Source organism: Ciconia boyciana, chromosome 4 (genome assembly GCF_034638445.1).
Source record: "Ciconia boyciana chromosome 4, ASM3463844v1, whole genome shotgun sequence".
Taxonomy (NCBI): Eukaryota; Metazoa; Chordata; class Aves; order Ciconiiformes; family Ciconiidae; genus Ciconia; species Ciconia boyciana.
Window position 1 is genome coordinate 15,103,406 of NC_132937.1, and position 27,079 is coordinate 15,130,484.

General features: G+C 51.2%; 1 protein-coding gene across 4 annotated transcripts in view; it reads left to right on the forward strand.

Annotated features, from left to right (window-relative positions):
- The first annotated feature begins 374 nt into the window (after window positions 1–374).
- ZBTB7C (zinc finger and BTB domain containing 7C) overlaps window positions 375–27,079 on the forward strand; it is a 179,644-nt gene continuing 152,939 nt past the window's right edge. Inside the window, exons 1-2 of one of the 4 annotated variants that reach the window (XM_072860225.1) lie at window positions 375–701; window positions 1,535–1,612. In XM_072860225.1, coding sequence (XP_072716326.1) covers window positions 1,608–1,612 — 5 coding nt within the window. In that variant the 5' untranslated portion in view covers window positions 375–701; window positions 1,535–1,607. Of the gene's footprint in view, window positions 702–867; window positions 1,086–1,534; window positions 1,613–27,079 lie in introns of those variants that run through there. The other 3 variants (XM_072860227.1, XM_072860229.1, XM_072860228.1) reach the window with 3 other exon arrangements.

Here is a 27,079-nt window from a genome sequence, read left to right on the forward strand (position 1 = left end):
GGCGCTTCCCGCCGCCCCGGCCCTGAGGCGCGGGGGAGCGGCCGGCGCTCAGACCCCGGGGCGCCGCGGCCACCGCGCTCCCCTCAGGCGGCCGCCGGCCCCGCCCCTCCGCCTCGATTGGCTGAGCCGCCCCCCCCGTCCGCCGCGGTTTGTTTGGTCGCGTGGACCTGTCAAGCCCGCCGCGGCGGGGGGGGGAGGACGGAGGGGCGACCTCTCCCGCCAGTCCCACGTGGCAGCGCGCGGCGCCCCAACGGGGCGGGCGGGACGGCGGGACCCCCCACCCCTCACCCCCCTCACCCCCTCACCCCCTCGCTCACCCCTCGCCCCTCACCCCCCGGTCCGTGACCCCCCCCCGGCGGGGGTGGGGCCGCCCCGGGCTGCGGCGGCGGCGGCGGCGGAGGGGGGGGCGAGCGAGCCGCGCTGAGGGGAGGGAGCGGGCTACCGACATCCGGGCCCTTCGCTCGCCGCCGCCGGGAGCCGCCGGCAGCCGCGGGTCAGCGCCGCCGCCGCCGGACGGGGCGGGCGGCTGCCGGCACGCAGGTGGGTCCCTGTCCGCGTCCCCCGTCCTCAGCCGCTGCCCCGCCGAGGTGCGCGGTGCTGCCGCTGCCCCTGCTCCGTCCCGCCCCGCCCCACCGACGGGGGCGATGCTCCCCCCGTTCCGCGTCGCCGGGGTTCCCTCCCTTTTAATTTCGTTTTAGACGGTAAGTTCTTTTTCTTATTTTAATATGTTTTAAAAAGTCCCATTTCCTCCTGCCCGGCCCCACCGGAATTCCCGTACCGGGGGGCGTAGGGGGGGGAACGGGGCTCGGGGTGCCCCGTCTGCTGCCTGCGCCGGCGGGGGACCGGGGGGTGCCCCGGCTGGACGTGTCCCCCCACCCCAGCGACCTCCTCCCCGCCCCGCGTGGACCCTCCTGCGCGGGGAGGCGGCGGCAGCCTGCCCTCCCTGCCTGCCAGCCCCTCTCCCTCCCCGGACCGGGGGGAAGGTCCCTGGTCCTCCCGGCGGGGTCGCAGCACCGGTGGGTCCCCGAGCTGCGGCAGCATCACGCAGAGGCAGCACCGCTGTCACCGCCGCTCCTGGCTTCCAGGTCTGCTGTTTCCTTCCTTTCTTTTTGTTGAATAATTATCATAATTTTTTTTTTTTTTTTTGGTATTGTGGCAAAACTTTTGCTGGAGTTGCTGCTGCCTGAGGTTGCTCCCGCTGCAGCCGACGGGACCCTGAGCTGCCAAGCGCACGCTGACTTATAGGATCAGCTTTTACTTGAAATTAAGGGCAGGGTGCGAGGGGTGACCCCACCACAGCCCATCCCTTCTCCTCTGCACCTTGCACCGGGGCGGGGACCGGTGGCTCAGGGCCCCCCGGTGCGGGGGGAGTCCTGGGTGGGTTTTTGTTCCGGTTATTTATCCGGCTGCTGCCTGAGCCCGTGCGAACTTGGAGGCGGTTGTGGCTTGTGCACGGGGTTAGGGTGGCACCTCGGGCGAGGCGTTGTCCCCGCTGCTGCTGAAGGGCTTCACGCTGTATCACCGTGTCACTTAGGTTTGCCTAGCGCAGGATCCCCCCTGGATAACCCCACATCCTGCCTCCCCAGTGGCAGCACCGAGCCTCGGCGATGCGGTACGTCTGCCGGCGTGTGCTCCCGCTGCGGGCAGGAGAGGGGCTGGCTGCCCTCCGAGCGGGCTGCCTGGAGGAGGGGGACCTGGGGGTCTGCCTGTGTGCCCCCGGCCATGATGCCTGGGGACCGGTGGGCCTGGTGGCGAGCATCCCTGGGATGTGCTCAGCCCGGGCATGGGGAGCGTGGGGTGAGAATCCCTGGGACGTGCTCAGCCTGGGTGCAGGGAGCGTGGGCCGAGAATCCCTGGGATGTGCTCAGCCTGGGTGCGGGGAGCGTGGGGCGAGCATCCCTGGGAACGTGCTCAGCATACGGTGAGCATCCCTGGGATGTGCTCAGCCCTGGGTGCAGGGAGTGTGGGGTGAACATCCCTGGGATGTGCTCAGCACGGGGTGAGCATCCCCAGGATGCATTCAGCCTGGGTGCAGGGAATGTGGGGCAAGTATCCCTGGGATGTACTCAGCATGCGGCAAGCATCCCTGGGATGTGCTCAGCCCCGGGTGCAGGGAGTGTGGGGTGAGCATCCCTGGGATGTGCTCAGCGTGGGGTGAGCATCCCTGGGATGTGCTCAGCCCAGGTGCGGGGAGTGTGGGGGAGCATCCCTGGGATGTGCTCAGCCCAAGTGCGGGGAGTGTGGGGGAGCATCCCTGGGATGTGCTCAGCCCAGGTGCGGGGAGCATGGGGGAAGCATCCCTGGGATGTGCTCAGCATGGGGCAAGCATCCCCAGGACGTGCTCAGCCCGGGTGCGGGGAGTATGAGGCCACCTCCTGCACTGCTGGCAGCGGCCCTAGCATCCCCAAACATCTCCGTTGTCCCCTGGCAGCACATGCCGTGCAGCAGGAGGGGGAGCTCGCACCGTGCTGGCTAAACAGGACGGGGAGCTGTGTGGGACAGGGGACAGGCCCAGCCTGTGCGGGGTCCCGGGAGCCCCCCTCTGCCCCGAGCAAGGGGAACCCCCTTCCTCTGAACCTCCCATTCTGCCAGCCCTCACCGCAGCTCCGGTGCTGAATTTCCTCTGAGCCCTCCTGCCCATATTGTGCTATTGATTGCTGAGCTGAACTTCCTCCTGAAATCATTAAAGCTTAAAAAATTGATGGCACAATAGAGCCCTTTATTAGCTACATAACTTTTCTGGCTTGCTTGCTTGCTTCTTTTTTTTAAATCAACACAAAAGGGCAGAGCCTGAGCTCAGATTTGTGTCCTGTGTCCCTGCAAGAGCTGGGCAGCGTGCCCTCCTCCACCCCAGCCACCCATCAGCACAGCCATGCCGGGCTATTTATTAGGAAAAATGGCAAAGAAGGAATCGATGTGTGCAGGTTTTTTCTTTTCTTTTAATCTCAGCCTCCTCTCTTTGCAGCCTGCAGATAGGTCTATTTATTTCTGCTCTTATAAATAAAAATATTTGAATGGGGACTGTAATATTTTATTCCCTGTCGTGCCCATCCCTTGGTCTAACGGCAGCTGAATTCTTGCTCGGTATTAAATTACCATTTTAGTAACAGTTGAGTTTTCCTGAAGGAAATCCCTCTGGGCTGGCCATTACCATGTCATTGTATAACACAGCAGAAAGATGGATTACCTAGATGGATCTCCTCCAGTGTGACTTGTCCAAGTGACAGGCTTCAGCTAATTCATCCCCGCTCCCATTGCAATTGTTGGGATGGGTTTTATAGCTTCTAGGAAATATTTGCAGTATCTCCCGGCGTGTGGCTGTAAATACAGATGCTGATTTTCCAAGGGGACTGTTGACAGCATCCTGCTTCATGCAAAGCCCCAGCTCCTGGAGTCAAGTCAACCCCTATGAGTTCTCCTTTAGTGGAAAAATATGAATTTTTTACTTTTTCTGGTTATTCAGAGAGGTTTTGAAGCATGGTTGGGTGCGTCTGGAAAGATAAGAAGGAAAGAGGCAAAAAAAAAAGGACATTTATATGTGTGCATGTATAGGAATAAAATAAATCACACTATTTTGAAGCCAATATAACATTTTGTTGAAGGATCCCTTGGTGATCCTGTGTCAGAGCAGGGACTGAAAGTCACGTAGAGGGGACACTGCCTTGCTGCATGGCCTTGGGCCAGTCATTTATCTTCTCTGCTGCAGTGTCGGTATCTCAGGAGCATGGCTGCCTGCGCTGCCCGTGTTTTCTGCTAGCCCTGTCTCAATGCTGCATGCTATCCCCCTCCTCCTCACCGTAATTTCCATGTGGGTCTTGCACTTCGTTATTTTTAGGGACTTGGGTGCTGCATCAGAGTGGAAACCCTTGGGTGCAAAGCATCCCCCCAAAACACTTCCTTCCTAGGACAGGAGCAATAGGTGCATCCCTCTGTGCTCCCTGTTTTTCAGGGGAACATCAGCTTGGTTCTGGGTAATGCCGACAGCCCTGTGTGCCCACTGTTTGTCATCACTACAGAATATTGCATGCTGCTGCCAAAAATGATGAAGCTATAAAACAAGACTAGCTCAGGGGGGTTTATATTTGCAGATGACACCAAGCTGAGTGGTGCAGTTGACACGCCTGAGGGACAGGATGCCATCCAGAGGGACCTGGACAAGCTGGAGAAGTGGGTCTGTGTGAACCTCATGAGGTTCAACAAGGCCAAGTGCAGGGTCCTGCACCTGGGTCAGGGAAACCCCTGGTATCAATACAGGCTGGGGGATGAAGGGATGGAGAGCAGCCCTGCGGAAAAGGACTTGGGGGTACTGATGGATGAAAAGCTGGACATGAACCAGCAATGTGCGCTCACAGCCCAGAAGGCCAACCATATCCTGGGCTGCATCAAAAGAAGCATGGCCAGCAGGTCGAGGGAGGGGATTCTGCCCCTCTACTCTGCTCTGGTGAGACCTCACCTGGAGTACTGCATCCAGCTCTGGAGCCCTCAGCACAAGAAGGACATGGACCTGTTGGAGCAGGTCCAGAGGAGGGCTACAAAAATGATCAGAGGGCTGGAGCACCTCTCCTACGAGGACAGGCTGAGAGAGTTGGGGTTGTTCAGCCTGGAGAAGAGAAGGCTGCAGGGAGACCTTATAGCAGCCTTCCAGTACTTAAAGGGGGACTACAGGAAAGATGGGGACAGACTTTTTAGCAGGGCCTGTAGTGACAGGACAAGGGGTAATGGTTTTAAAAAAATAAAAGAGGGGAGATTCAGACTGGATAGAAGGAAGAAATGTTTTATGCCGAGGGTGGTGAAACACTGGCCCAGGTTGCCCAGAGAGGTGGTAGCTGCCCCATCCCTGGAAACATTCAAGGCCAGGTTGGATGGGGCTCTGAGCAACCTGATGTAGTTGGAGATGTCCCTGCTCATGGCAGGGGGTTGGACTTTCTTATAACCCCCTTTAAGTACTGGCAGGCTGCTATAAGGTCTCCCCGCAGCCTTCTCTTCTCCAGGCTGAACAACCCCAACTCTCAGCCTGTCCTCACAGCAGAGGTGCTCCAGCCCTCGGATCATTTTCGTGTCCCTCCTCTGGACCCGCTCCAACAGCTCCATGTCCTTCCTGTGCTGAGGACCCCAGAGCTGGACGCAGTACCCCGGGGGGTCTCACCAGAGAGGAGTAGAGGGGCAATTACACCATATCAAAAGAGTCTGAGTTTGCCTAGACTGGGGCTTTGCAATTACCAGAACCAGGTGCCTGAAGACATATTTAGGCAGCTAAATCTATGTGAAACCCTTCTCCTTCCTGGCTCACCCAGAGCACCCCTGCTGTCCCAGCTGCCGTCCCACCGCAGCAGCATGCTCTCCTCAGCAGCGAGGACTCTCCGTTCTCTTCTCCTGCCACGCTCCAGAAGCTTATACAATTTTTTTGGCACTTTTCCCCGAAGTCATTATTCTGGGTAATGTGGTTTGTTTGTTTACGCTTTTTGGTTTTAATCATACTTTTTTTTTTTATTGTGTCTTAAAAGCTCCAAGGCTTCCTTTCCCCTTCCCGCTCCCAGATGGTGGCCTATAAAAAAAAAAAGGAAATATTAGAATAAAAAAGGAAGTCGTTTGGTTCTGTAATGAATGAAGTTTGGCTTTTCCAGAGAGGATGTGGGAGAGAAAAGAGGGGAGGGAAGTGGCAGGTGTGTTTGGAGGGAAGGGTGTGCTCTGCCATGTATTTTAAGCTCTGCTGGGTCTGTGCCACTCGTTTCACAGTGCTCCGGTGAAAAGGGATCCGTGTCTCACTGTGCTTTTAATCTCACCATGACCAGTTTGAAGAAACAACCCTCCCCGGTCTTATGAATCTGTTTCATTTATTTAATTAGATCTTACTTCTCTGTTGTCGTCGTCGGGAGGAGGTGCGTTGGCTTATTTACCTAAGCTGGTTGGTCTGAAAGGGTTTGCATTTTTTTTTTTGGAGGAGGAAGGAGCAGGCGGGTGGGGAGCAGCGGGGCTTGCCAGGCTGCTGGTTTCCTCTCCAGTGGATCTCCAGGAGCAAAGGGAATTGCTTTAAGAGTGGGGCTCAGAAGAAAGACTTAAAAGAGTGAGATAACGCTGCCTGTTCCTGGTGGCAAGTAGGACCAGGAGCCAGCTCTGCCTCCGTTGCAGATGGTGGTGCAATTCCCAGGGAGCAGGACCAGGGTCCTGGCAGACCCACATGGCTTGGAGGTCCAGCCCATCCTGGTGATACCTTGGCCGCTGTGGCTCGGGGTGGCAGCAGCTTGCTGTCACCCGTGGCCGTGGTGGTCGTCCACACACATGGTCCGTCATGCAGTGGGACAAACGTCTGGCATGGGTAGAGGAGGTGACACAGGGCCTGGCCACAGATGTGGAGGTAGCCTGCATCCTCATGGGTGCTGGTGGGTCACGTCAACCTGCTTTTGGATAGCGTGTTGGCTTCATCAAGGTCAAGTGTGGTGCAGGTCCACACCTTGCCAGACCAGAGCTGGGATATTGCAAAATCCACTCACCACTTCTGCATTGCTCACCAGCAGCAGGGCTTGCACGCTGTCTTGGGGCACTCTATAGAGAAGAGGAGCAGTATGGGCTGATCGCATCTCATCCTGCCAATCCATACAAACCAGAGCTGGAGCACGTGTTGGGTGTGCTTGTCATTCCTACAGAGAAGCAGATCTCTGGGCTGAGCAGGGAGGCTGTCCCAGCTAGGACAGCTTTATCTGGGTCTGGCTTTGCAGAGGCATGAGCTGATGGCCTTTAGTTGCTCTTGTCATGTCTAGGTGTTTTGGTGGGACACGCATCTCAGTATGAAAGGTCTGTCTCAGACTCCTTGTTCTGCCTGAGATGGGGCTTCTGTGGTCCTCTTCTGGTTAAACGCTTAGATGGGTGCTCTGGGGACTGGGGTTCTCTTTCTGTTCATTTTGCTGCGGTTTTTCTTGGGATTTGAGGACATCATCTGGTTTCACCTCCATTCCCCACCTGTGAAACACCAGCCATGATGCTTCCTTTTCTCCTCTGTGGTCTGTAGAGCTGGTGCTGTCTCTTGCTGCTGCTGTCAGGCTGCATATCAATAGCATGGCATCAGTCATGGTTGGTACCTGAATGAATTACTGCAATGCAAATAAATAAGAAAAAAAATAATAGTATTTGCAAGAGTGATGGGTTAGAGATCTAACATTTAGGCAGGGCCATTCATTGGAAATGACACCCAAATGTTCTATAAACTCTCACATGCACATAAAACGTTGCTCCCAGGCTTCAAGACAGCATCAACTGTTTAATAACAAAACTACACCGGGGTTCAGGACCTGAAATGCAGAATTACTGCCTCCACTTGGAGCTGCAGGGAAAATTTGGGTCCACAAATAGGATGAACCCTATTGGAAACTGTCCAGGATACCTCCTATGAACATGACGTGGACATTTTATTTATGTCTTCCAGTGGACAAAACCAGCAGCTTTATGGTTTATCTGAAAGTTGTCACCTCTGCCAGCCAAGCACCCCCAAGAGGGACATGGGTCCTTTTGGGTTGTGGGATGAACAATGCTCTAGAAAGTCCTAAGTAACCTTACGGGGTACTGATTTGCTGAGAAAAGTGGTGTCTCCCAACCAGTTGTGGCTACTTCTTGCAGATTTTGGGTCTAGTGCAGATGAGATTCACCAGTCTGCGAGATGGCCTTTGGCCCTGTAGGACCTCCTGGGCTCTGCTCCTGGTGGAAGGAGACTTTCCAATGCTATCTGAACCTTCTCATTGCATCATGTTTAACAACACGCAGCAGAGGAGGAGGTTGGGAGGGAGGAAAAAAGTTTACTTCTTGCCCTCTTTTTTCAGTTTAAACCAAAAATTATATTTCTGTTTATTTATTGGCTTAGGCCTTCTCCTTTCTCTAGGCTTTGCCTAGCATAAGACCTGAAGATTTGCATGCTTGATCAAATCTGATGGGAGTAACCAAATTAGCATTAGCAAATGTATGGACCTCAAGCTAATTGGCAGGTGATGAACTCCATGACTGCAATGAAGACAAGCCCTTCTGTAGAGCATGTTGTAACTTGGCACAGGGAACACGAGTAAGAAGCCATTGGCAACTTTTAAATATAAATCCCTTTGGGAGATTTATTTTTAGGTTGCCTTGCTCTGTGATGAACACACGATCAAAGTAAAACCAAAAAAGGGTGGTCAGGAGCACAGCAACCTCAGCTGGGTCAGCAATGAGCTTGAGGTTAAAGTCCAGAAGATTCACCAAAATTGGTGACTGTTTGCAGCTTGAGAATTAAGTTCCAGAAGTCAATCATGGTGACACCGAGAGGGATGTGAGAGAAAACATTAGAGGTATTCATTGTTGCTTTTAAGCATCTTGATTGTCAATTAAATAGAGGAGAAGAGAAACATGACTGATGATAGTCACTGAAGTTGCTCAGCGGGGATTTGCAGGCAGCGTTGTTATTGTATTGCCGTCTGCCGACAGTGCTCCACTTGTCAGCCTTGCCTTTAAAAATTGTCCTTTTTTGGATGTTTGCAGCTTGGAGTTTCTTTTTGGGGCTGGAATTTGGTATTGGGGGCCTTGGTCTTCTCTTCAACCCAAAGGCACCAGGCGTTGGTGTGGACCTGGTGTTGGTTGGTGCCCTGGATTGATTAAATTAATCCCTGATATTCTGTTTTAGCATCTTTTTTTTTTTTCCCCAAGAAGACAAACATTTATTGGCCAGCCTGTTGAGAAGCATAGAGATGCTATGTGAAATTGTAAGCGGGAAACAAGCAGCAGGGTTTCTTTAACGATCACCATTTCAAATGATAAGGCTATAAATAAGCCCTTTGATAATGTGCAATTAATATGACGATGCAGGAATTTACTGGGTTCAGGTTGTAAATTTAAAGTGACCAATAATAATGAAGGGCTTCACAAAATAAACATCAACTTGTAAATTAATTTAGTGTCAATTTACAAATAACTCATTTTATGATTCCCCTTCAAAATATGAAAAAGAGGGTGTTAACCTCATTTTTTGTGATATTGATGCAACTTGAATATCCCACTTCAGCAGCTTCGTCTGTACGTGTATGTACGTACTCCTGCAGCACCACCTGTGTTATTTTTGATGCCTTTTTTAATGTCTTTTATTATGGACCGAGCTCACAACACTTCCAAGTGTGACCGATTTTATTCACCTGGCTAGTCCATTGATTTCAGGAGCAGACCTTCTCCGGGTCTGTGCATGCAGGGTTATTCTAAGCCCGTTATCTTTATCGGGCTTTGAATTGTAAAGAAATGCCCAGCCATCCTTGTAAAATACCTGTTTGTTCTTGATTTGAGCATGCAATCCCAGCTGAAAGCAAGAGGTAGAAAAACTATCGTGTTAAAACACAGCGTGTTTTAAATGTGCATTGGTCTAGGGAGAAGCTGGGAGGAGGAGGATGGTGTCTTCACAGCAGTTGCTGATATACCTTCGGAGGTCACCTTGTTTACACCAACAGCTAGCTGCAGACCTGGGACTTCTTTAGACACATCAGAGCCATTAGCAAAGCCCTGGAGCAAAGTGCCATCAGCCCTGACTGTGGATGTTGAGAGTGTTGGTCGACAGCCGCCTGAATATGAGCCAGCAGTGTGCCCAGGTGGCCAAGAAGGCCAATGGCATCCTGGCTTGTATCAGAAACAGCGTGGCCAGCAGGACTGGGGAAGTGATCATGCCCTGTACTGGGCACTGGTGAGGCTGCACCTCGAATGCTGTGTTCAGTGCTGGGCCCCTCACTCCAAGAGAGACATGGAGGGGCTGGAGCGTGTCCAGAGAAGGGCAACGGAGCTGGGGAAGGGTCTGGAGCACAAGGCTGATGGGGAGCGGCTGAGGGACCTGGGGTTGTTCAGCCTGGAGAAAAGGAGGCTGAGGGGAGACCTCCTCGCTCTCTACAACGCCCTGAAAGGAGGCTGGAGAGAGGTGGGGGTCGGTCTCTTCTCCCAGGTCACAAGCCATGGGACGAGAGGAAATGGCCTCCAGTTGCGCCAGGGGAGGTTTAGACTGGATATTAGGAAATTTTACTTCATGGAAAGGGTTGTCCAGCACTGGAAGAGGCTGCCCAGGGCAGTGGTGGAGTCCCCATCCCTGGAGGTATTTAAAAGCCGTTTGGCTGAGGTGCTGAGGGACATGGTGTAGTGGTGGGCTTGGCACTGTTAGGTTTACGGTTGGACTCCATGATCTTAAAGGTCTTTTCCAACCTATACGATTCTGTGATTCTGTGATTCTATGAGCTTAGGGTGGTGGCATCTTGGGGCTGGTGATGCTGAGGGGCTCTTCACACTGTCATCTATATCGGACCCGAACCGCTTCCCTGGGATGCACTTGCTGCAGAGCTGGGAAAAAACTCATGCAATATTGGAGCTGTTTGTCCTGTGGCCAGGCTGAACCACAGGATTGCTTGGTTTTGGGGGCGGGGGGGAATAGAGGAAAAAAGGCGCTTAGAGTTTTGAAACAGGAGCAATTGGGGAGGATGCTGCTGTGCCGAGCGCTGAGCCTCCCTTCCTCGAGCAGCTGTGGATGAGTGTGCCATTGGGATGCTCCTCTTCTGGGAGGTGTAGCTCAAAGGCAGGTGAAGGCATTAAAAAGAAATAAATAAATCACACCCCCCCCCGCCCCCCCCAACAAAAAAAAATCAGCAGAGGAAATTAAAGTCACCTTCCAGTCTTGAGCGAGTTTCCTCTGTTTTGGAAAGAGCTGGCGTGTTGGAGGCGAAATCTGTTGTTACGTCCCATTGTTGCTGCCCAGGGATGCTGGATAAAAGGGACCGAGGTGCAGGATGCAAGGGTGGGGGATCGGGGTGCTGGTGGGAGGATTTTTGGGATCTAATGCTCCCCTTCACACCCCCCTGCAGGAGGTGGTGATGCCTTCCTTGGTGGGATGAATAGGGGCATCTTTGCCTTCACAGGTGGTCCTGCTGCATGAGCATCCTTCATACGATCGACCTCAGAGGCCTGATTTCGGGTGGAGGAGCAGCTGGTGGGTGCGTGAGCGTTAACCACCATACAGTGCCAAGCCTCCTCTCACCCACCTCATCCTGGTGGTCTCGGTGCAGCTGCAATTTTGGCCCTGGTCCCTATTGTCTCTCAAAGGTGCCTGCTAGCTGCTTGGCAAGCCCGGTACTGTTAATGGGACTTAGTGTTTCCCCTCTGCTCCTGTCCTCCTCCCCAGGAAGGAGAAAATGCCGCAGGGAGTCTGGCATGGCCACTTTCCCCTGCTGGCCCCTGGGCTCCCCAAAATGGGCTTCACAGCTCGCCGGGCTCCTCTCTCCATGATGAACTCCAGACGTCTGCAGTCACTGGAGGCGAAGAAGCTCTGCCTGGAAGAGCGGCTGCTTGTCTTTGGACTCCCCAGCCCCAGGAGAGGACCTGGGGGAGTCTGAGGAGCAGGGTCAAGTCCCCTCTCCTGCTCTCTGTTAACTCAAATCCATGCAGCCCACCTGGTCCTACAGGGATGGCTTCAAACCAGGCTTGTTGGGAGGCTCTTTTCCTTCATTATTTCTTCCCTGGCTGAACTCTGCCAGGTTGTGTCTAGAGGTGAAAAAGGTCTTTGAAGAAACGTGCTGCCTCCAAGTCAATGGGGATGGCTGGTCCTCCCCAATACCCTCTCAGTGCTCGGAGCACATGTGCTGTGGATGACGAGTAAGAGCATTTCCATTGCATCTTTTCACTGGATGTGCCAAATGTTGTATGTACAAACTTCCAGGCAGGCTGCTGACATGATTGTGTAGGGATGGGATAGGTTCACCATCATCTTCAGTTCAGGATCGGGTGTCTTCCTGAAAAACGTGCTTTAGCTCAAATGTCACACGTGGGCTTTATGAGGCTCCAGTCTTCGGGTTGAGGTGAGGCTAGGTCATCTTGGAGGCCCCTTATAGATAAAATCCTGTGAATTTATTGAAAGCTGTCTGGCATCAGTGAATATTTTTAGCCTGTACTTGTGATGGAAGCCCGCGAAGGAGCTGGAGCATGATCTTGAGGTTGGGAGCAGAACTTGGAGACAGCCCATCGGCTGGACCGCTTATCAAACCAGGAGATCGCTCCATGATGAGGCCTGAATTTAGAAACGGCATGCATGCAAGAAGGGAATCTAATTGGCCAATTGCATACTAATTCATAGTAATTACACATGCAAATTAGATGCATAATTTTGCATTCGTTTTGTGCAGGCATTTATGCGCAGCGTTTCCTGCAAAATGCTGGGATGGTTTTGTGCCAGCTGTGGTCCTGGATGGGGACATGCTGGTGATCCCAGCGGCAGGAGAGGTCGAGGGTGTGACATGCTCAGGCATGAGAAGGAATTCATTTTTCCAAGGGATTTCCAGAGCTGTGTGCTTCTCTGCCCCTGGAAAACTGCTTCACCTTCAGCTCGGTTCTTTTGGGGAGCTCGGTTGTGGGGAGAGCAGACATGCAGGAGAGGCATCCCTGAAACTGTTCTAGGAGATGCTGTTTATTTTCTTTTTTCATATAAAAATAAATGAACTAATGACCAAAGGAGCTCTTTTTTTTTTTGTTGTTCTTTAGAAAGCACTTAGACTTTTTAATCTCTGCCGAGTGTGTCATGGCTGGAATCTGCATAGACCTGTGCCTGCTTCATTCCTGCCTGCTTTGCCTGTCTGAAGAAGTCGCATTAGACGCAGTTTGCTGCCTGCGCTATCCAGAACCACCGTTATTGCTTCATGCTCCAGAGCCTGATCTGGGATGTAAATCTCAAGTCTCTGTTTTGCCTTTCAGTTCATTGCATCCTGAAGCTTGTGCCTTTTTAAGGGCTGTCCTAATGATCTCCAAAAATGTTTCCTAATTTCTGTCTGCATCTGTCTACTTAATACCTATGTGTATTGATGGTGGGCAATGAAGACATTCTGATATTCATCTAGCATGCCCATGTTACCATGCGGGTAGGAACATCAGGGTTTTCTTCTGTAGGCGGTCCCAAATAAACACCAAGAACATTTTTAGGCACATCACACCACCATATATTAGGTATATATTGCAGTTTGGTTTGTGTTTTACATATATTACAGGTATACCTTGGAAATCCAGGTTGCTCAGTCGTATTTAGAGCGTATCTATGGAGGCTTCAGGAGAAATGGGGAAGCAGTTCATTTTCACCTCCTCTAAAATAAAAATGGGGTGCTGTATTTAATATAGCTGTAGTTGTGATTTTTTAGGGTCATCTCTGTTGGAGCCTGGTATGCCTGGAAAGTGTAAAATAAAATGTAGTCCCAGTTTTCCAGGGCTGCAAATCCCCCGTGTTATTTTCACATGTTGCAACAATTTGTACTTTAAAGGCACCATTTTAGTAAAGCTTAATATTGCCTCTCCTGCATTTTAGACTTACATAGTTTTGCAAGAGATAATTGCCTATTTGTGAGACAAAAACCTAATTTTGCCTAGGGCTCTCTTCTTTTTCTTAACAAAGTTGATCCTTGTTGGGAAGCATGCAAGTAGTGAGTGTTTGGATGAGTCTGGAGGGGAATGAATGGGTGGACGATGTGCAGGTGTGGCTTGTAAAAAAACCCACAAACCATTTTTCTGCTGCATTGGATACCACTGCTGGACACCTTTTCCTTGCCTGCTCTGCCTCCTCTCATGCTCCACCATGAGCTCCTGGGGATGGGGACATCTTTGTGGGTTTTGGCAACCACCATGATGGGTTCAGCATGGAGCGCACACCCCCAAAATATTTGCAGTTGCACTTCTCTTTTGCTCTTAAGCTATTTTTGTTAGTATTAGGGGATGGTTTTATGTGGTTCCAAATATGCAAATGTTCAGACAGTGCAATCTGAAGCAGGCGGCTCCACGCAGCCTTTCAATGCTTCCCCAGGGCCACCGCATTGTGCTAGCCCTGGGGCTGGTGGTGCCTTGGGTGGCTGAGGTGGCTAATGAGTGTCTGGTGACTCAGGTCCTGGGGACACCCAGGTGACTGAGATGACCCAGAGGGCTAAATCTTCCCCCCTTGCTGCGCCCCACACTCAGAGATGTCCTCTCCTGCTCCCCCATCTCGGGTGCCTCTCCATCACATTGGCCTTGTGCTGTGGGGCTTCCCCAGAGTCCATCGCCAGGATGATCCCCTCCCCACCTTCCCATGGACTCTCCTTCTCCCTCCCCAAAGCTGAAGCTCATAATCTAGCCACCTCCAGGTCAGATCCTTCAACAGCTCAGCAAGAGGAGGCTCTGCTGCAGGCATGGCAGGTTGGCTGGCCAACTACCTCTATAGGTTATCAATAATAATTCATTAGGAACATAAAGAAGTGGTGTATCTGCATGGAGCGGCTTTCCTCCATGGATGAGGGATGGATGCCAGTGGGAGGATTGCGGTAGATGGCTTTGCTGCGTGGCTGGGTTTGGGAAGGGGGCTGTGCCGGTGCCTCCTCTTGCTGCTGTTTTCTGGAGGGACAGTGGTCAGGTTTTACTCTTCTTCGGAGCTGGAGATGCTCAAGATGAATCTTCAGGGAGGGCAAAAGGAAAAGGGAATCCTTAATCCAGGTGGAATACTGCAGAGCCCCATGGGGGAGGTTTGCAGCCCCTCTCTGTCGAGATCTGATCCACGTGGAAGTGGCAGATCTTCAGTCTTTACTTGGGTTTCACCTCGCTAAGGTGTACTCAGTAAGGTGACCTTGTGCAGGCTGGTGCAATGTCACCTGAGGTGTCTGCACCATTTCTGACCCTCTTCTGCCTCTAGTTTTGGTTTGCAAAAGGGCTGTAGCTCACTGAGGCTCAGTCAGACCTGACAAAGGCACCAAAATCCATCCCCAAGCCACGTGCTTGCTCCCAGCCCACCCAAAGTGGGACTTTGCCAAAGTGGACTTTGCTGGTGGAGATGGGGACAGTGGTGGGCTTGCATGTTAACCCTGCAGAAACAGATGCAATGGAAAAAAGCCAGACCATTTCCATCACCCAACTCATTGCCCAGCTTTGCAAAGTCCATGGTCTTCCAGTTTATATTAAACTAAGGATGGGGGTGGAGATCTAGCTTTATTTTTTATCATTCTGATGTGAAAGTTTAGAAATCCTTATTTGAAAGAGGAGCAAAGGTGGAAGCTTTGGGTTTTAGGAGGTGCCCGGAAAAGCCCGCACAGGGTGTCTTGCTCCCCTGCAGGCATCCTCCATGACTGGGGCAGGTCGCTTGAGCATAGCATTGCTGTAGTTATTGAGGCTCACGTGGATGTAGCCGAATTAGCTGGAGTCCTGTTAACAGGGAGCTGCCGCCATGCGAGGCAGCCGTGCGTAGCTGTATGCGTCCCTGGGTTGCTGAGTGGCTCTGAGAGCTGGGGCTGGGTGCAGACGGGAATGGGACATGGGGCAGTGGGATGCAGGAGGTGCTGTGGTCTCTCTTTTCTGCAAGATGGAGGGAGAGCCTCATCCTGTGTCAAGGAGCTGAAATAAAAATGCCTTAAAGAGGAGCAAGCTCTGACATGTGAAAGAAGAAAAATGTGACTTAGGCGTGTCAGCTGCAATCAATAATTTTGATTTTTTTCTTTGCAGCTTCTAGCACTGAGGGCCCCAGCCAGTCCAGGGGTGGGCAGAGGGTTTTATAGCTGGAGAAGGCAGAGGAGCATTGGTGTCTGTAGAGGGAGAGCAGACCCTGAGCTGGGCTCAGCACTGCTTTGGGCTGAAGGGATGCTGTGATGTTTGGCACCAGCTGAAGATGGACTTGGTGGCTTCTCTTCTGTGCCCAGTGCTTGGCAGGGTGTGCTCGTGGTCTTGGGCAAAGCCTGGGAAGCGGTGATCGGTGCTGTCTTCTAGGTCTGGGCAGCTCTGCTCTGCCCCAGGAGATCCCATGTATGGTGAGAGTGCCCTGGATGAGGGTGCCCTGTGCCTCCAGGCAAAACCAGATGTCTGCACACAGCTCTTTCTGCACCCTGGTGTCTTGTCTCCACCATAAGCTTTGAGTACCTGGACTGAGGCTGGAACAAGCCTTGGATGTGCTGGCAACTAAATTTAAGCAGGAGATTTTTGAGTTGGAGTGTGATGAGTGGAGAGCCAGGGAGTCATCCTGGGCTCAGCAGAAACCTTTTCACCCCGTTCCGCCTAATTGTCCTCACTGTCCCTCCAGCTCCTCCATTAGTAGAGAGGAACATCAGTTGGGGTTGCCTTCCTGTCTGATATGGGTGCTTCTGCTGGCAAGTTGGCTTTATGTTATTGGCTTTTTTGAAGTTTGAAGTCCCACCAGAGTGGATCTGTCCCACAATATTCACCCTTCCCTGACTCCTGCACTCCCCAATCCATCTTTTGGCTTAATCTTGCCTGAGCCCTTTTGAATTGCCTGTGGGATGTAGGAGGAAAACTTGTGTCTATGGACAGTTGTTTAGTTGGGGTTCCTCTGGGGTTTTGTTTTAAATAACATATACCATCCGACAGCAATAGTGATTTTGGGTTCCTTTCAGGGTAGGCTTCTTACCTTAATTTATAAGAAAATGACATTTGTGCCTTGCTTGTTTTCATTATGCCTGAAGAGAGGAGTGAAAGGTGGCCCAGACATGGAGATAGTTTTGTGTGAGGAACAAAGCATGAGGTCTGGCCCTGTTACAGAGCAGGACATGATGGGTGAGATACCCAAACAACAGGAAAAAGAGAGAGATGGAAAAAAATGTGTAATACCTCGGGGTGGGGCTTGAAAGGGTGGTTGGGCATTTGGGAGATGGCTCATGAGCTGCAGGTGAAGGATCTGGCCTGGAGGTGGCTGGAGGATGACCCTCAGCTGTGGGGAGTGAGGAGAGGAGCCCGTGGGCAGGAGGGGAGGGGATCGTCCTGGTGATGGACGCTGGGGAAGCCCCACAGCATGAGGCTGATGTGATGGAGGGGTGCCTAGATGGGGGAGCAGGAGGGGACACCCCTGAGCATGGGGCGCAGCAGAGGTAAGAATGGACCTCATGGCCAGTGGTGGGGCATTGGAAAACACCATGTTTTCGAGCTTTTCTTTGGAATGATGAGGGTGAAAAGTTTTTAAGACTTTACTTTTTGGGTGAGTGTCACCGAAATCGGGAATCAAACTCCTTAACACCAATGTAGTATTAAGAAGCAGGCATTCTTTATTACGGCGCCGGATGCACGGGGGATCGTTCCACCTAGCGTGCATACTGCAGGTTACATCAACCAAAGCTTATATTGTCCAATTACATACATATGCATCAAATTTCCCAGAATGATCATGCATATTCATTCTATTTCCCAGAACTAATTATCATATTTGCATGGTCATTACGCATGTGTCCTTGAGCTCTGAGGGGCTTCTGTGGGGGTCTCTGGTGGTCATACAGGTGTGTCCTTTAGTTGACCCCTTCTTATGGGCATGTGCAATATCACCTTGCTTATGTAACTTGCTTCCCTTCTTCATGGTGCATGGTCCCTAACAATGATTTGGCACCCTTATTCCTATTCTAACACAAACCAATTATTCTAACTACCCTCGACTCATTGTCAAGATGGGCTGGGGCTGTACTGGGAACATAGCAGCATGTCCGTACTACTCCTCGTCCAATTGTCTTTGGGCATAGTAGCATATCCATAGCCATAGATGTACAAACACAATATTAAAGTATTGTCTACCCCGCTCCTATCTCTATGTTGCTTAGTTACAAAAGAACAAACTAATTATTTTGGTTACATCTGGTTATGTGAGCGCAGCTGGGACTCTGCTGTAATCACAGTCCTTCTGGAGATGGGGCTGGGGGAGAACCACCAGCATAGGCACCATGGCCAGCGTGCTTGGTGGCACCTCGCACAAGGGCAGTACGGGCAGGGCTGGAGGACGCTGCCTGCTTCTCCCTGCCCACGGCATTTCACTGGCAGCTTGCTGCGAGGAGCAGCAGAGTAGGGCATTCCCGTGCCCTGGCTTTGCCAGCCAGCGAAACCCAGTGCTGGTGGCTTTGTGGCTGCGATTCCTCATTAAAAAGCAACAAGCAGGGAGAAACCTGGGGAGCATAAAAGTACAAGCTTGGTGCTAAATCAAACCAGATGCTGCTCAGGCCACGATGCCCTGTGGTCCATAGGAGCAAGGACGTGGAGGCAGTTGCCCGTAGCCTGCATGGGGGCGGTGGGGAGAGGAGGGAGTGGTGCAAGCCAGAATAATCCCTTTTTGCTTTTTTTTTCTGGAGCATTTTGGTCTCTCCCCTGGACAAAAGCAGGATAGTGTGGTGTGTCATTTCCTCCCCGGCAGCTATTCAGCATGGCATTGTGTGGGTTCTGCCACCCCCTCCCCTGCCCCGGGCACACATTGCTCCTTGTTCCAGTTGTCTGTACCACCCAGGGTTTCCTTTCCAAGTTTTCTCACATCCTTTTATAGCTGTGCAGAAGAAAGCTTTAAAGCCACACAACCAAGGAACCGAGTAGGCAGGAGGAATATATTTAAAAACTGAGCATGTTTCTCTGCCGAACTGAGGTGATGGAGATGGGCTGGGTGAGCTCTGGTGATGCCCTGCACGAAGGAGATCAGGTTTGGCCCTTAAATAAGCTCCTGTCTCGTAGCCAAGAGGGCAGCTGGTCATGAGTGCTGTGTATCAATGAGCCTTTAAAAATGAGAGCAGCTGCATTTTTAGGTCCCAGTCCAGGCACAGAGGCAGACTGGGAGAACTGGATCCCGAGTGGGATGAATCTGAGCTGGAGAGCACTGGTTGCCCTTGCTGGAGAGCTGGCTCAGTGAGGTGGCCCTGATGCTGATGGTGAAAGCATCAAATACGGTGGTGTCTCATACATTTTGGGGATGAGGGAGAAATCCAGATTTCCTGATCCATGCACAGAATCAGTATTAGGCTGTCCTGCTTTCTATTTTTCTTGAGCTAATCTGCAGCTGATTTCATCAAGGAACAATCCCATGGGCAGGACCTTTTGCCATCACCAGTTTGCTTGGGTAGCAATCAAACAAGTGACCTAGAAGCAAGCAGCAATTCATTACAGCCCTCATTTAGCATGCGATAAAATGTGCTGTATACCTTGTCTTTCAGTCAATAAGTTGTATATTGCACAGAAGTGCACAAGTCGATGTCTTTACATCAAATGAAGGCTTCTTGCAGACTCCTTTTTGCTGGTGTCTCTTGGCCTGGATGCTGGATTGCTGCTCAAATGATGGGGAGTGATATTGTTAAACAGTAATTGGTTACTGAATTATTTAGCTGCACAATCCCTGTAGCATCAAAAACATCAGCGAACACTTAACTTGCAGTTGTCTTAGCTGGGAAACAAATACAGGGTGCTGCAAACTCAATGGAGCCTGGAGGCAGAATAATTCTGTAGAGACTGTGCTTTAAAAAAAAGGTTTATAGTTATTTTGTCGATGACGGCCTCATGCAGTGGAAAGTGTATGCTAATCTCTTATCTGCTGCTGCCTTTTAATTTGTAAGCTGAATTCTGCTGCTTTTCTAAGGAAAAGGTAATGTTAATCCATTGCAGGTTCCCCAAATTAAAGGCCAGCATCTCCCAGCACCTTCTGAATTCAGCAGTGTTTGCTGCAGATGCAGCTGAGTTGCACGGGCTCCTGACCTGGGTCCCTGGAGGAGACAGGCTAATTCACAAAGCAGCCTAACTTAGCAAGCAGAAAATCCCAACCAAAACAGGTGCTATATCCCCCAAAGCCTTGTTGCAGCAGCTTGCAGCTGGTTGAAGACCACCAGCTCTTTCCAGGCACAGTTCAAGACCGGGCGTTGCAGTGGTGATGCTGCTCTTGCACTAACCTAGAGCAGAACCTTACCACCCACGATTCTCTTCCCAGTTTTCAGCTTGGCCATCACTGAAAGTTCTCTGCCTTTGAGGTGCACCTAGAAAAGCCACCAGCGGGTACTGTACCGGCAGGAAACCCGCTATCAGTTATATTTACCTGCAAGCTGCAGCCAGCAGAGCCAGGCAGGAGGCTTTGCCACACTGGTGCCTCTTAGTACCAACTCCACCACGAGTGCAGCCCTTCAGTTAGAGCAGTTCCAGTTCCTCCCCTGCCAGGCAGTTTCTTCTGTCCCTTTGGCATCTGTGTGTGTAAGAGTACCTAAGAACTACCTGGTGACTCTTCAGGGTTTGCTTTGAATTGGCCTATGATCTGGCAGCTTAAACATATTTCTCCCATGTAGGTGCTGCCTGTGTTCTCGATGTGGTGCTCAGGAAGGATGGCATGACCCTGATCCAATGTGTTAGATGCTCTTCTCTTTTAATTAAAAGCCCAAAGCTAAATTATTTTGCTCCTGTGGATGGAGGGCAAGTGGAGGGGAAAAAGGAGGTGCAGGCTGTTTGTCCCAGCAGTGCCAGTTGTTTGCTGTGGGATGGGCTGTTCCCTCACCGCTTCATTATTTGAGTTCGTTTAACACTGAGGAATCGGGAGGTTCCCCTAATTTAGGGATGGAGGCTGCGATACGTGCCATAGCACGCCCCGGAGCAATAGTGGGTCTCCATGAACATCCCCAGGGACCAACAGCTGAAGCTTTCCCATCCCACCACGTAGACATGACCACTGGTAGATGCTCCATTGCCTTTCCCAATCACAGTTTGATTATCGCTATTAATCAGTTATGGACTTGCCCCGGTGCCTGGCACACCCAGCACTGGAGCAGGGCTCTGCTTTGCTACACAGGGCATAAATATTCTGCTGAAATGTCCCAAAGAGCTGATTTTCTACTGCCTTGCTCCCGTCCGGTCCCACGGCAGGAGGTTTGATGCTCGCCAGTCCAGCCCAGCTTTGCTTTTCTTTGCCTTCATGCAATTCTGTTGACGCCACATAACCGACAGCAGGATCCAACCCTGTGATTCAGACCTTCCCATAGATACATCTCAGGGAAGATTAATCTTCCTAATGGAAGCTGGGCCTGTGACAGCTGTGACTTTCAAACCTTGGTCTGTCTCAGTACCAAATAAATCGAGAGTTTCAATAAACTTGAAAAGTCATGGCAGTCAGGTGAAGTCCCTGGTGACTGGAAGAAGGGAAACATTGTGCCTATCTTTAAAAAGGGTAGAAAGGAGGACCCTGGGAACTACTGACCTGTCAGCCTCACCTCTATGCCTGGGAAGATCATGGAACAGATCCTCCTAGAAGCTATGCTAGAGCACATGGAGGACAGGGAGGTGATTTGAGACAGCCAGCATGGCTTTACCAAGGGCAAGTCCTGCCTGACCAACCTAGTGGCTTTCTACGAGGGAGTTACCACATCAGTGGACAAGGGAAAAGCAATGGATGTCATCTATCTGGACTTCTGTAAAGCCTTTGACACGGTCCCCCACAACATCCTTCTCTCTAAATTGGAGAGATAGGGATTTGATGGGTGGACTGTTCAGTAGATAAGGAACTGGTTGGATGGTCGCATCCAGAGGGTGGCGGTCAACGGCTCAATGTCCAGATGGAGATCAGTGACAAGTGGTGTCCCTCAGGGATCCGTACTGGGACCAGTGCTGTTCAATATTTTCATCAATGACATTGACAGCGAGATCGAGTGCACCCTCAGCAAGTTTGCAGATGACACCAAGCTGAGTGGTGCAGTTGACCCGCCAGAAGGACGGGATGCCATCCGGAGGGACCTGGACAAGCTGGAGAAGTGGGTCTGTGTGAACCTCATGAGGTTCAACAAGGCCAAGTGCAGGGTCCTACACCTGGGTCGGGGCAATCCTCGGTTTCAATACAGGCTGGGGGATGATGTGATCGGGAGCAGCCCTGCGGAAAAGGACTTGGGGGTACTGATGGATGAAAAGCTGGACGTGAGCCGACAATGTGCGCTCACAGCCCAGAAGGCCAACTGTATCCTGGGCTGCATCAAAAGAAGCATGGCCAGCAGGTCGAGGGAGGGGATTCTGCCCCTCTACTCTGCTCTGGTGAGGCCTCACCTGGAGTACTGCATCCAGCTCTGGAGCCCTCAGCACAAGAAGGACATGGAGCTGTTGGAGCGGGTCCAGAGGAGTGCCGCGAAAATGATCAGAGGGCTGGAGCACCTCTCCTACGAGGACAGGCTGAGAGAGTTGGGGTTGTTCAGCCTGGAGAAGAGAAGGCTGCGGGGAAACCTTATAGCAGCCTTCCAGTTCTTAAAGGGGGCCTATAGGAAAGACGGGGACAGACTTTTTAGCAAGGCCTGTTGTGACAGGACAAGGAGCAATGGTTTTAAACTAAGGGAGGGCAGATTTAGACTGGATTTAAGAAAGAAATTTTTTACAATGAGGGTGGTGAGGCACTGGAACAGGTTGCCCAGAGAGGTAGTGGAGGCCCCATCCCTGGAAACATTCAAGGTCAGGTTGGATGGGGCTCTGAGCAACCTGATCTAGTTGAAGATGTCCCTGCTCATTGCAGGGGGGGTTGGACTAGATGACCTGTAAAGGTCCCTTCCAATCCAAAGCATTCTGTGATTCTATGAAAAGGACTGTTAGATTTTAGTGGGAAATGTAGGCACTGCATTTCAACGAAAGGCTGATAGCTGGTAGCCATCTCCCCCGGGACTAACCCAGCAGCTGGTCTCATCCTGACTTCAAGTGCAGACGGTGGCACCACCACCCCCAGGGTCCTTTGAAAACCCTACCAGGAACATTGGGTTGGTGCAAAGAATTCAGCCCAATGCTTGGGACAACCGCATCAACGCTATACTTGAAACCCCAACTCCTGGCATCAGATGCACTGTGGGTTGTCTGCTTTGGCCGGCGGAGTGAAGGGGAGAGCAGGACGCGCTTCTGTCTTCATAATTTGAAGGAGAAGCTCAGAAACTTGTCCGCCATGCAGACTTAGAGGCAAAGAAGTAATTTGTTTAAGCCATGGGAATTTTTTTTGGAAACTGCCAGAGGTGTTTTGAACCTCCAGGGCTTGCAGTTCCAAGTGTAACAATTAAAAGTTTGGGGTATTTAGTGAACTCTGCATAGCTGTTTTTCCTCTTTCATAGTTCCATCGTACCTTCTAATTAATTCCCTTTAATTGCTTTTAATTTCCTTTCCTCCTTATTTCTCCCTCCGTATAACTACCGCTGTCATCCTTTTAGTTTGCCTTTCATGTTTGAGACTCTCTATTTGATTTCGTTTCACCCACGTTGTGTCTTGCAGCTATTTCATTCCTGGAAAGCTCTGGCTCCGGAGATAAAATCTAAGTGGATTCAGAGAACCTAAAAGGATCGCATGCTTCATGGCTTTCTCTTTAGTAATATAGGAGATAAACAGAACATAATAAAAGATCCATCCTACTTGGAAAAGGGCCATTTTCCATCACCTGTATTTTTGTGGTACAGTCATGCCATGGATGCTCTTAGTCACTGGTGACAAGATAAAGAGCCTCCCGGTATCTAATGCTGGTGGATGTCTGAGGCTGAAACAGGCTGTTAGGATGACACACTGTCTCGCTGTATTTTGATTTACTCACCGCTGCCATCCTGCCTGGCAGCCCCTCCAGATTCCCACCGCTGGGACAGCTGGCACGGAGGCTGGCACCTTGCTGGCAGCTGTGATCCCTGTCTGGATGGAGGGCACACAAGGAGGGTGACAGGGTGCTGTTTTTGACCACATGAGGATCTAGCCCGTTATTAAAATTTTGACATTTGTCTCTGATAGCTCTCGGTTTTAATGTGCGGTAAAGGGCACAGTGCATTTTGATTGAGGTATTTTCCAGCCCAGTCAAAAATAAAAAGCCAAAAGCAAGCAAAAATGATGACAAATGCTCAGAAGAGTCCTAGAGACTTGGATTCAGCCCTCGGTGGGTGGCTATCAGCAGAGCTCCATGGAGCTTGGCCAATATACACCATCTGAAGAGCTGGCTGAGGGATGGGATCATATATTTAAGTTTTCTACACCATCTCCCTTCTTGAGTGAAATTGCAATTGCTTTATCTGATCTAACCTCTTTTCCTGCTGCCTCTCTCTTCATAATGGTATTTAAACACTGTATACCCCATGCTTTCCATTGTCCAAAGTCACCAGGCCTTCAAAACCTCCTTGGCAGCCTTCCTCCCAGCTGCTGAAGGATTTAAGTTTCCAGTGCTATCATTTATTTGCCTCCAAGGACTGCGGGAGTGAGAGCGAGCAATGCTCTGAGTACAGAGCTACATTTCTGCTAGGCTGCATTGGTGCCCAGCATTGGGCTCTCTAGCAAAGGTGTTGGCTGGAAAACATCCACCCAACAGAGCTAATTGAAGTGGTGGGAGCTTCCTCTCTTCTTTGGAGGAAAAAATGACCAGCAGCATCTGATCCCGTCTGGAATTGGCCTACTTTATGTTGTAATGCTGGTAAGGCCCTGGAGGAGTTAAAGCTGGGATCATGAGGAGTGTGACTGGGAGTCAGCCAGGGACTTTGGTGGTGGGGAAGGTCTTGGTGGGGAGTCCCCCCAAGGGGTCCTGGCTGCTGCGGGTTGAGGACGTACACCTATGGTAGGGTTGGGTTGTGGGACAGGGTTTCAGAGGCTGGTGGAGGAATTTCTTTCGGCTAATCCAGATGCTGGAATGGAAAGAAACAGCTGAGTTTGGGTGGAAACCATGATAGTGGAGTGAACAGCGGGAGGAACATGGTCCTGGGACTTCAGGGTACCAAGAAGAGTGGTGCTAGAGACAAACACATCTTCTGCCACCAAAAAGGCTGACTCATGCTACCCTGGAAGTTTAGTATGGATTATTATTATCCTACTAGCAGTCTGAATAGTAGTAGTAGTAGTAATTTAGCCTTGCAGGGTCCCCAGCCAGTCCTCCCTGAGTCAGTAGCCTGTTCTGGTGGGTGGCTGTCACAGTGAGATGGTGGAGCAGAGTGGGTGGGAGATGTTCAGGGCTGGTCTGTGAGCTGCAGGGTCTGGTTTTGGAGAGCCTAGCAGCTTGAAGTCCCCTTTTATCGGGTGGTGCAGGGCTGTTAAGGAGGCATTAGTGAACTGTCCCTCTTTGACAGGGGAGAAGTATTACAGAAAATACTGCTCTGTCCAGGTGGGACCAAGCTATGGCCAGTAGTTGCTGGCAACCAGGTTAGCCCTGCGGCTGTCCCTGCTGTCTAGGAGCCCAGGACTGAAGTGGCTCTGGGCTAGGCAGTCACCAAGATGTAATATTTTGCAACGAGCTGATCTGAGTGCTCTGTGCCTTTGTATTTGTGGGTGAATCATCCTGGCGAGAGCCGAGAGCAAGTGAGCAATCTCCGGAGGCACTGAGATGGCAGTGGCGCAGTTTGCTGGCAGCCCCAGGCTGGGTGGCAGTCACAGGGGACCCTCCTTGTCCCCGTCCCATCTGGGCACGTCCTTGTGGCTGAAGCTGGGGCTGAGATCGGGGGGCTGAGGGAGAGCAGCTGGCTGCAGACTTGGCTCCTGGTCCCAAGTGCAGCATCTTCTTCTTGGGACTTTGGGGAATCATAGAATCACAGAATGGTTTGGGTTGGAAGGGACCTTTAAAGGTCATCTAGTCCAACCCCCCCTGCAATGAGCAGGGACATCTTCAACTAGATCAGGCTGCTCAGAGCTTTGTCCAACCTGACCTTGAATGTTTCCAGGGATGGGGCATCTACCACCTCTCTGGGCAACCTGCTCCAGTGTTTCACCACCCTCATCGAAAAACATTTCTTCCTTATATCCAGTCTGAATCTACCCTCTTTTAGTTTAAAACCATTACCCCTTGTCCTATTGCTACAGGCCCTACTAAAAGTCTGTCCCCATCTTTCTTTTAAGCCCCCTTTAAGTACTGAAAGGCTGCAAGAAGGTCTCCCTGGAGCCTTCTCTTCTCCAGGCTGAACAACCCCAACTCTCTCAGCCTGTCCTCATAGGAGAGGTGTTCCAGCCCTCTGATCATTTTTGTGGCCCTCCTCTGGACCTGCTCCAACAGGTCCAAGCAGCAGGACCTGGAGATCCTTCTCCGGGGTGTGGTGGGGAGATGCATGTCTCCTCTTTGGCTTGTCTGTCTGCAAAGAAAGGCACCACAAGAAAGTTTTGGGGAGCGAACCTTGGGCTACCACCCGTCCAAGAGCTTGGCAGACCCTCCATCACCCCTGGGTGAGACAGGGCAGTTTATTTCCTTGGTAAGAACCAGGTCAGCTTCTTGGCCAAGTATCCCTCAGCACTGCACTCCCGACTCTTCCCACTCCCATCTAAATAGCTGTAAAGATCCGGGTTGCCAAGGTCTTCCCGTTGCTATAGTGAGATTAGATAGGGCAGAGTGCTGCATTCCCTCTGCCGAGGGGAGAAAATGCTCCCATCCCTTCCCTGGGCTTCACCAGCGAGCTTTTTTTCCTCCACCAGCGAGCTGCTTTTCCTCCACCAGCAGCTACTAATTGCACCTGAAAGACAAGCTATGTATTTCACCGAAATTAATATTTCATAGCCTTTTAAAAAAAAATTAAAAAATTTTAATTATCGAAGCATTTTCTCCTGGAATCAACTTAAGACACTCTGGCTGGAACGAGTTTACAGTGCTAACTGTGAAGTTAAAATATTTATCTTCATAAACACGTCACTCAAGCCATACTCTTCCTCGCGGGGTAATTAGCAAGAGGCACGTTAGTCCAATCAGCAGGTGCCTGGGAGACACAGATTTGCCTTTTGCTTCTGGGCGTGGTGCGGAGATGATTTATTAAACGAATTTGAGAGCTGCGAGTCTGGCCAGACCTCTGAGTCAAACCGCTGTAGGAAAAAAACCACCAGCCGGAGCGTTTGCAGGCAGAAGATGGGGGACAGTCGTTTCAATACAGTCGATTATTTGCTGATACAGAGGTGTCCTTCCCAAAAACTCCCGAGGACATACAGCGACTGACCTGGGGACCGTTGAATTGCAGGAGGTAGTTTTTATTTTCATTTTCTTAGTTTTTATTTTAATTTTCTTGGTGCGCCTGGGGACTTGGATTGGTTTATATAAGAATTCGGGTGAGATTTCCCCGAATATAGGAGCGCACAGCTCGGGGGATGGCACATTGTCCCTCCCCTCCACCTCCTTTTTTGGGTTTAAAATGTTATGTTTGAGGCTATAAAGTTTAACCCTCTATAGCCCAGTACCAAATGTGCCCTGGAGAGGGATCTGTGTGATCTACTGGGTGTTTGTGGGATGGAGGGTTTAGGTAATGGTATGATTTTTGGACTTGAGGCTGTATTTTGTGTGTATTGGTTGCTGGTACCCCAGGACATGGAGCAGGGTGAAGGACACGTGTTCTCAGGGTCTTCTGGACATGTTGCTGCAGGGTGCATATCCCAAAGCTCACGA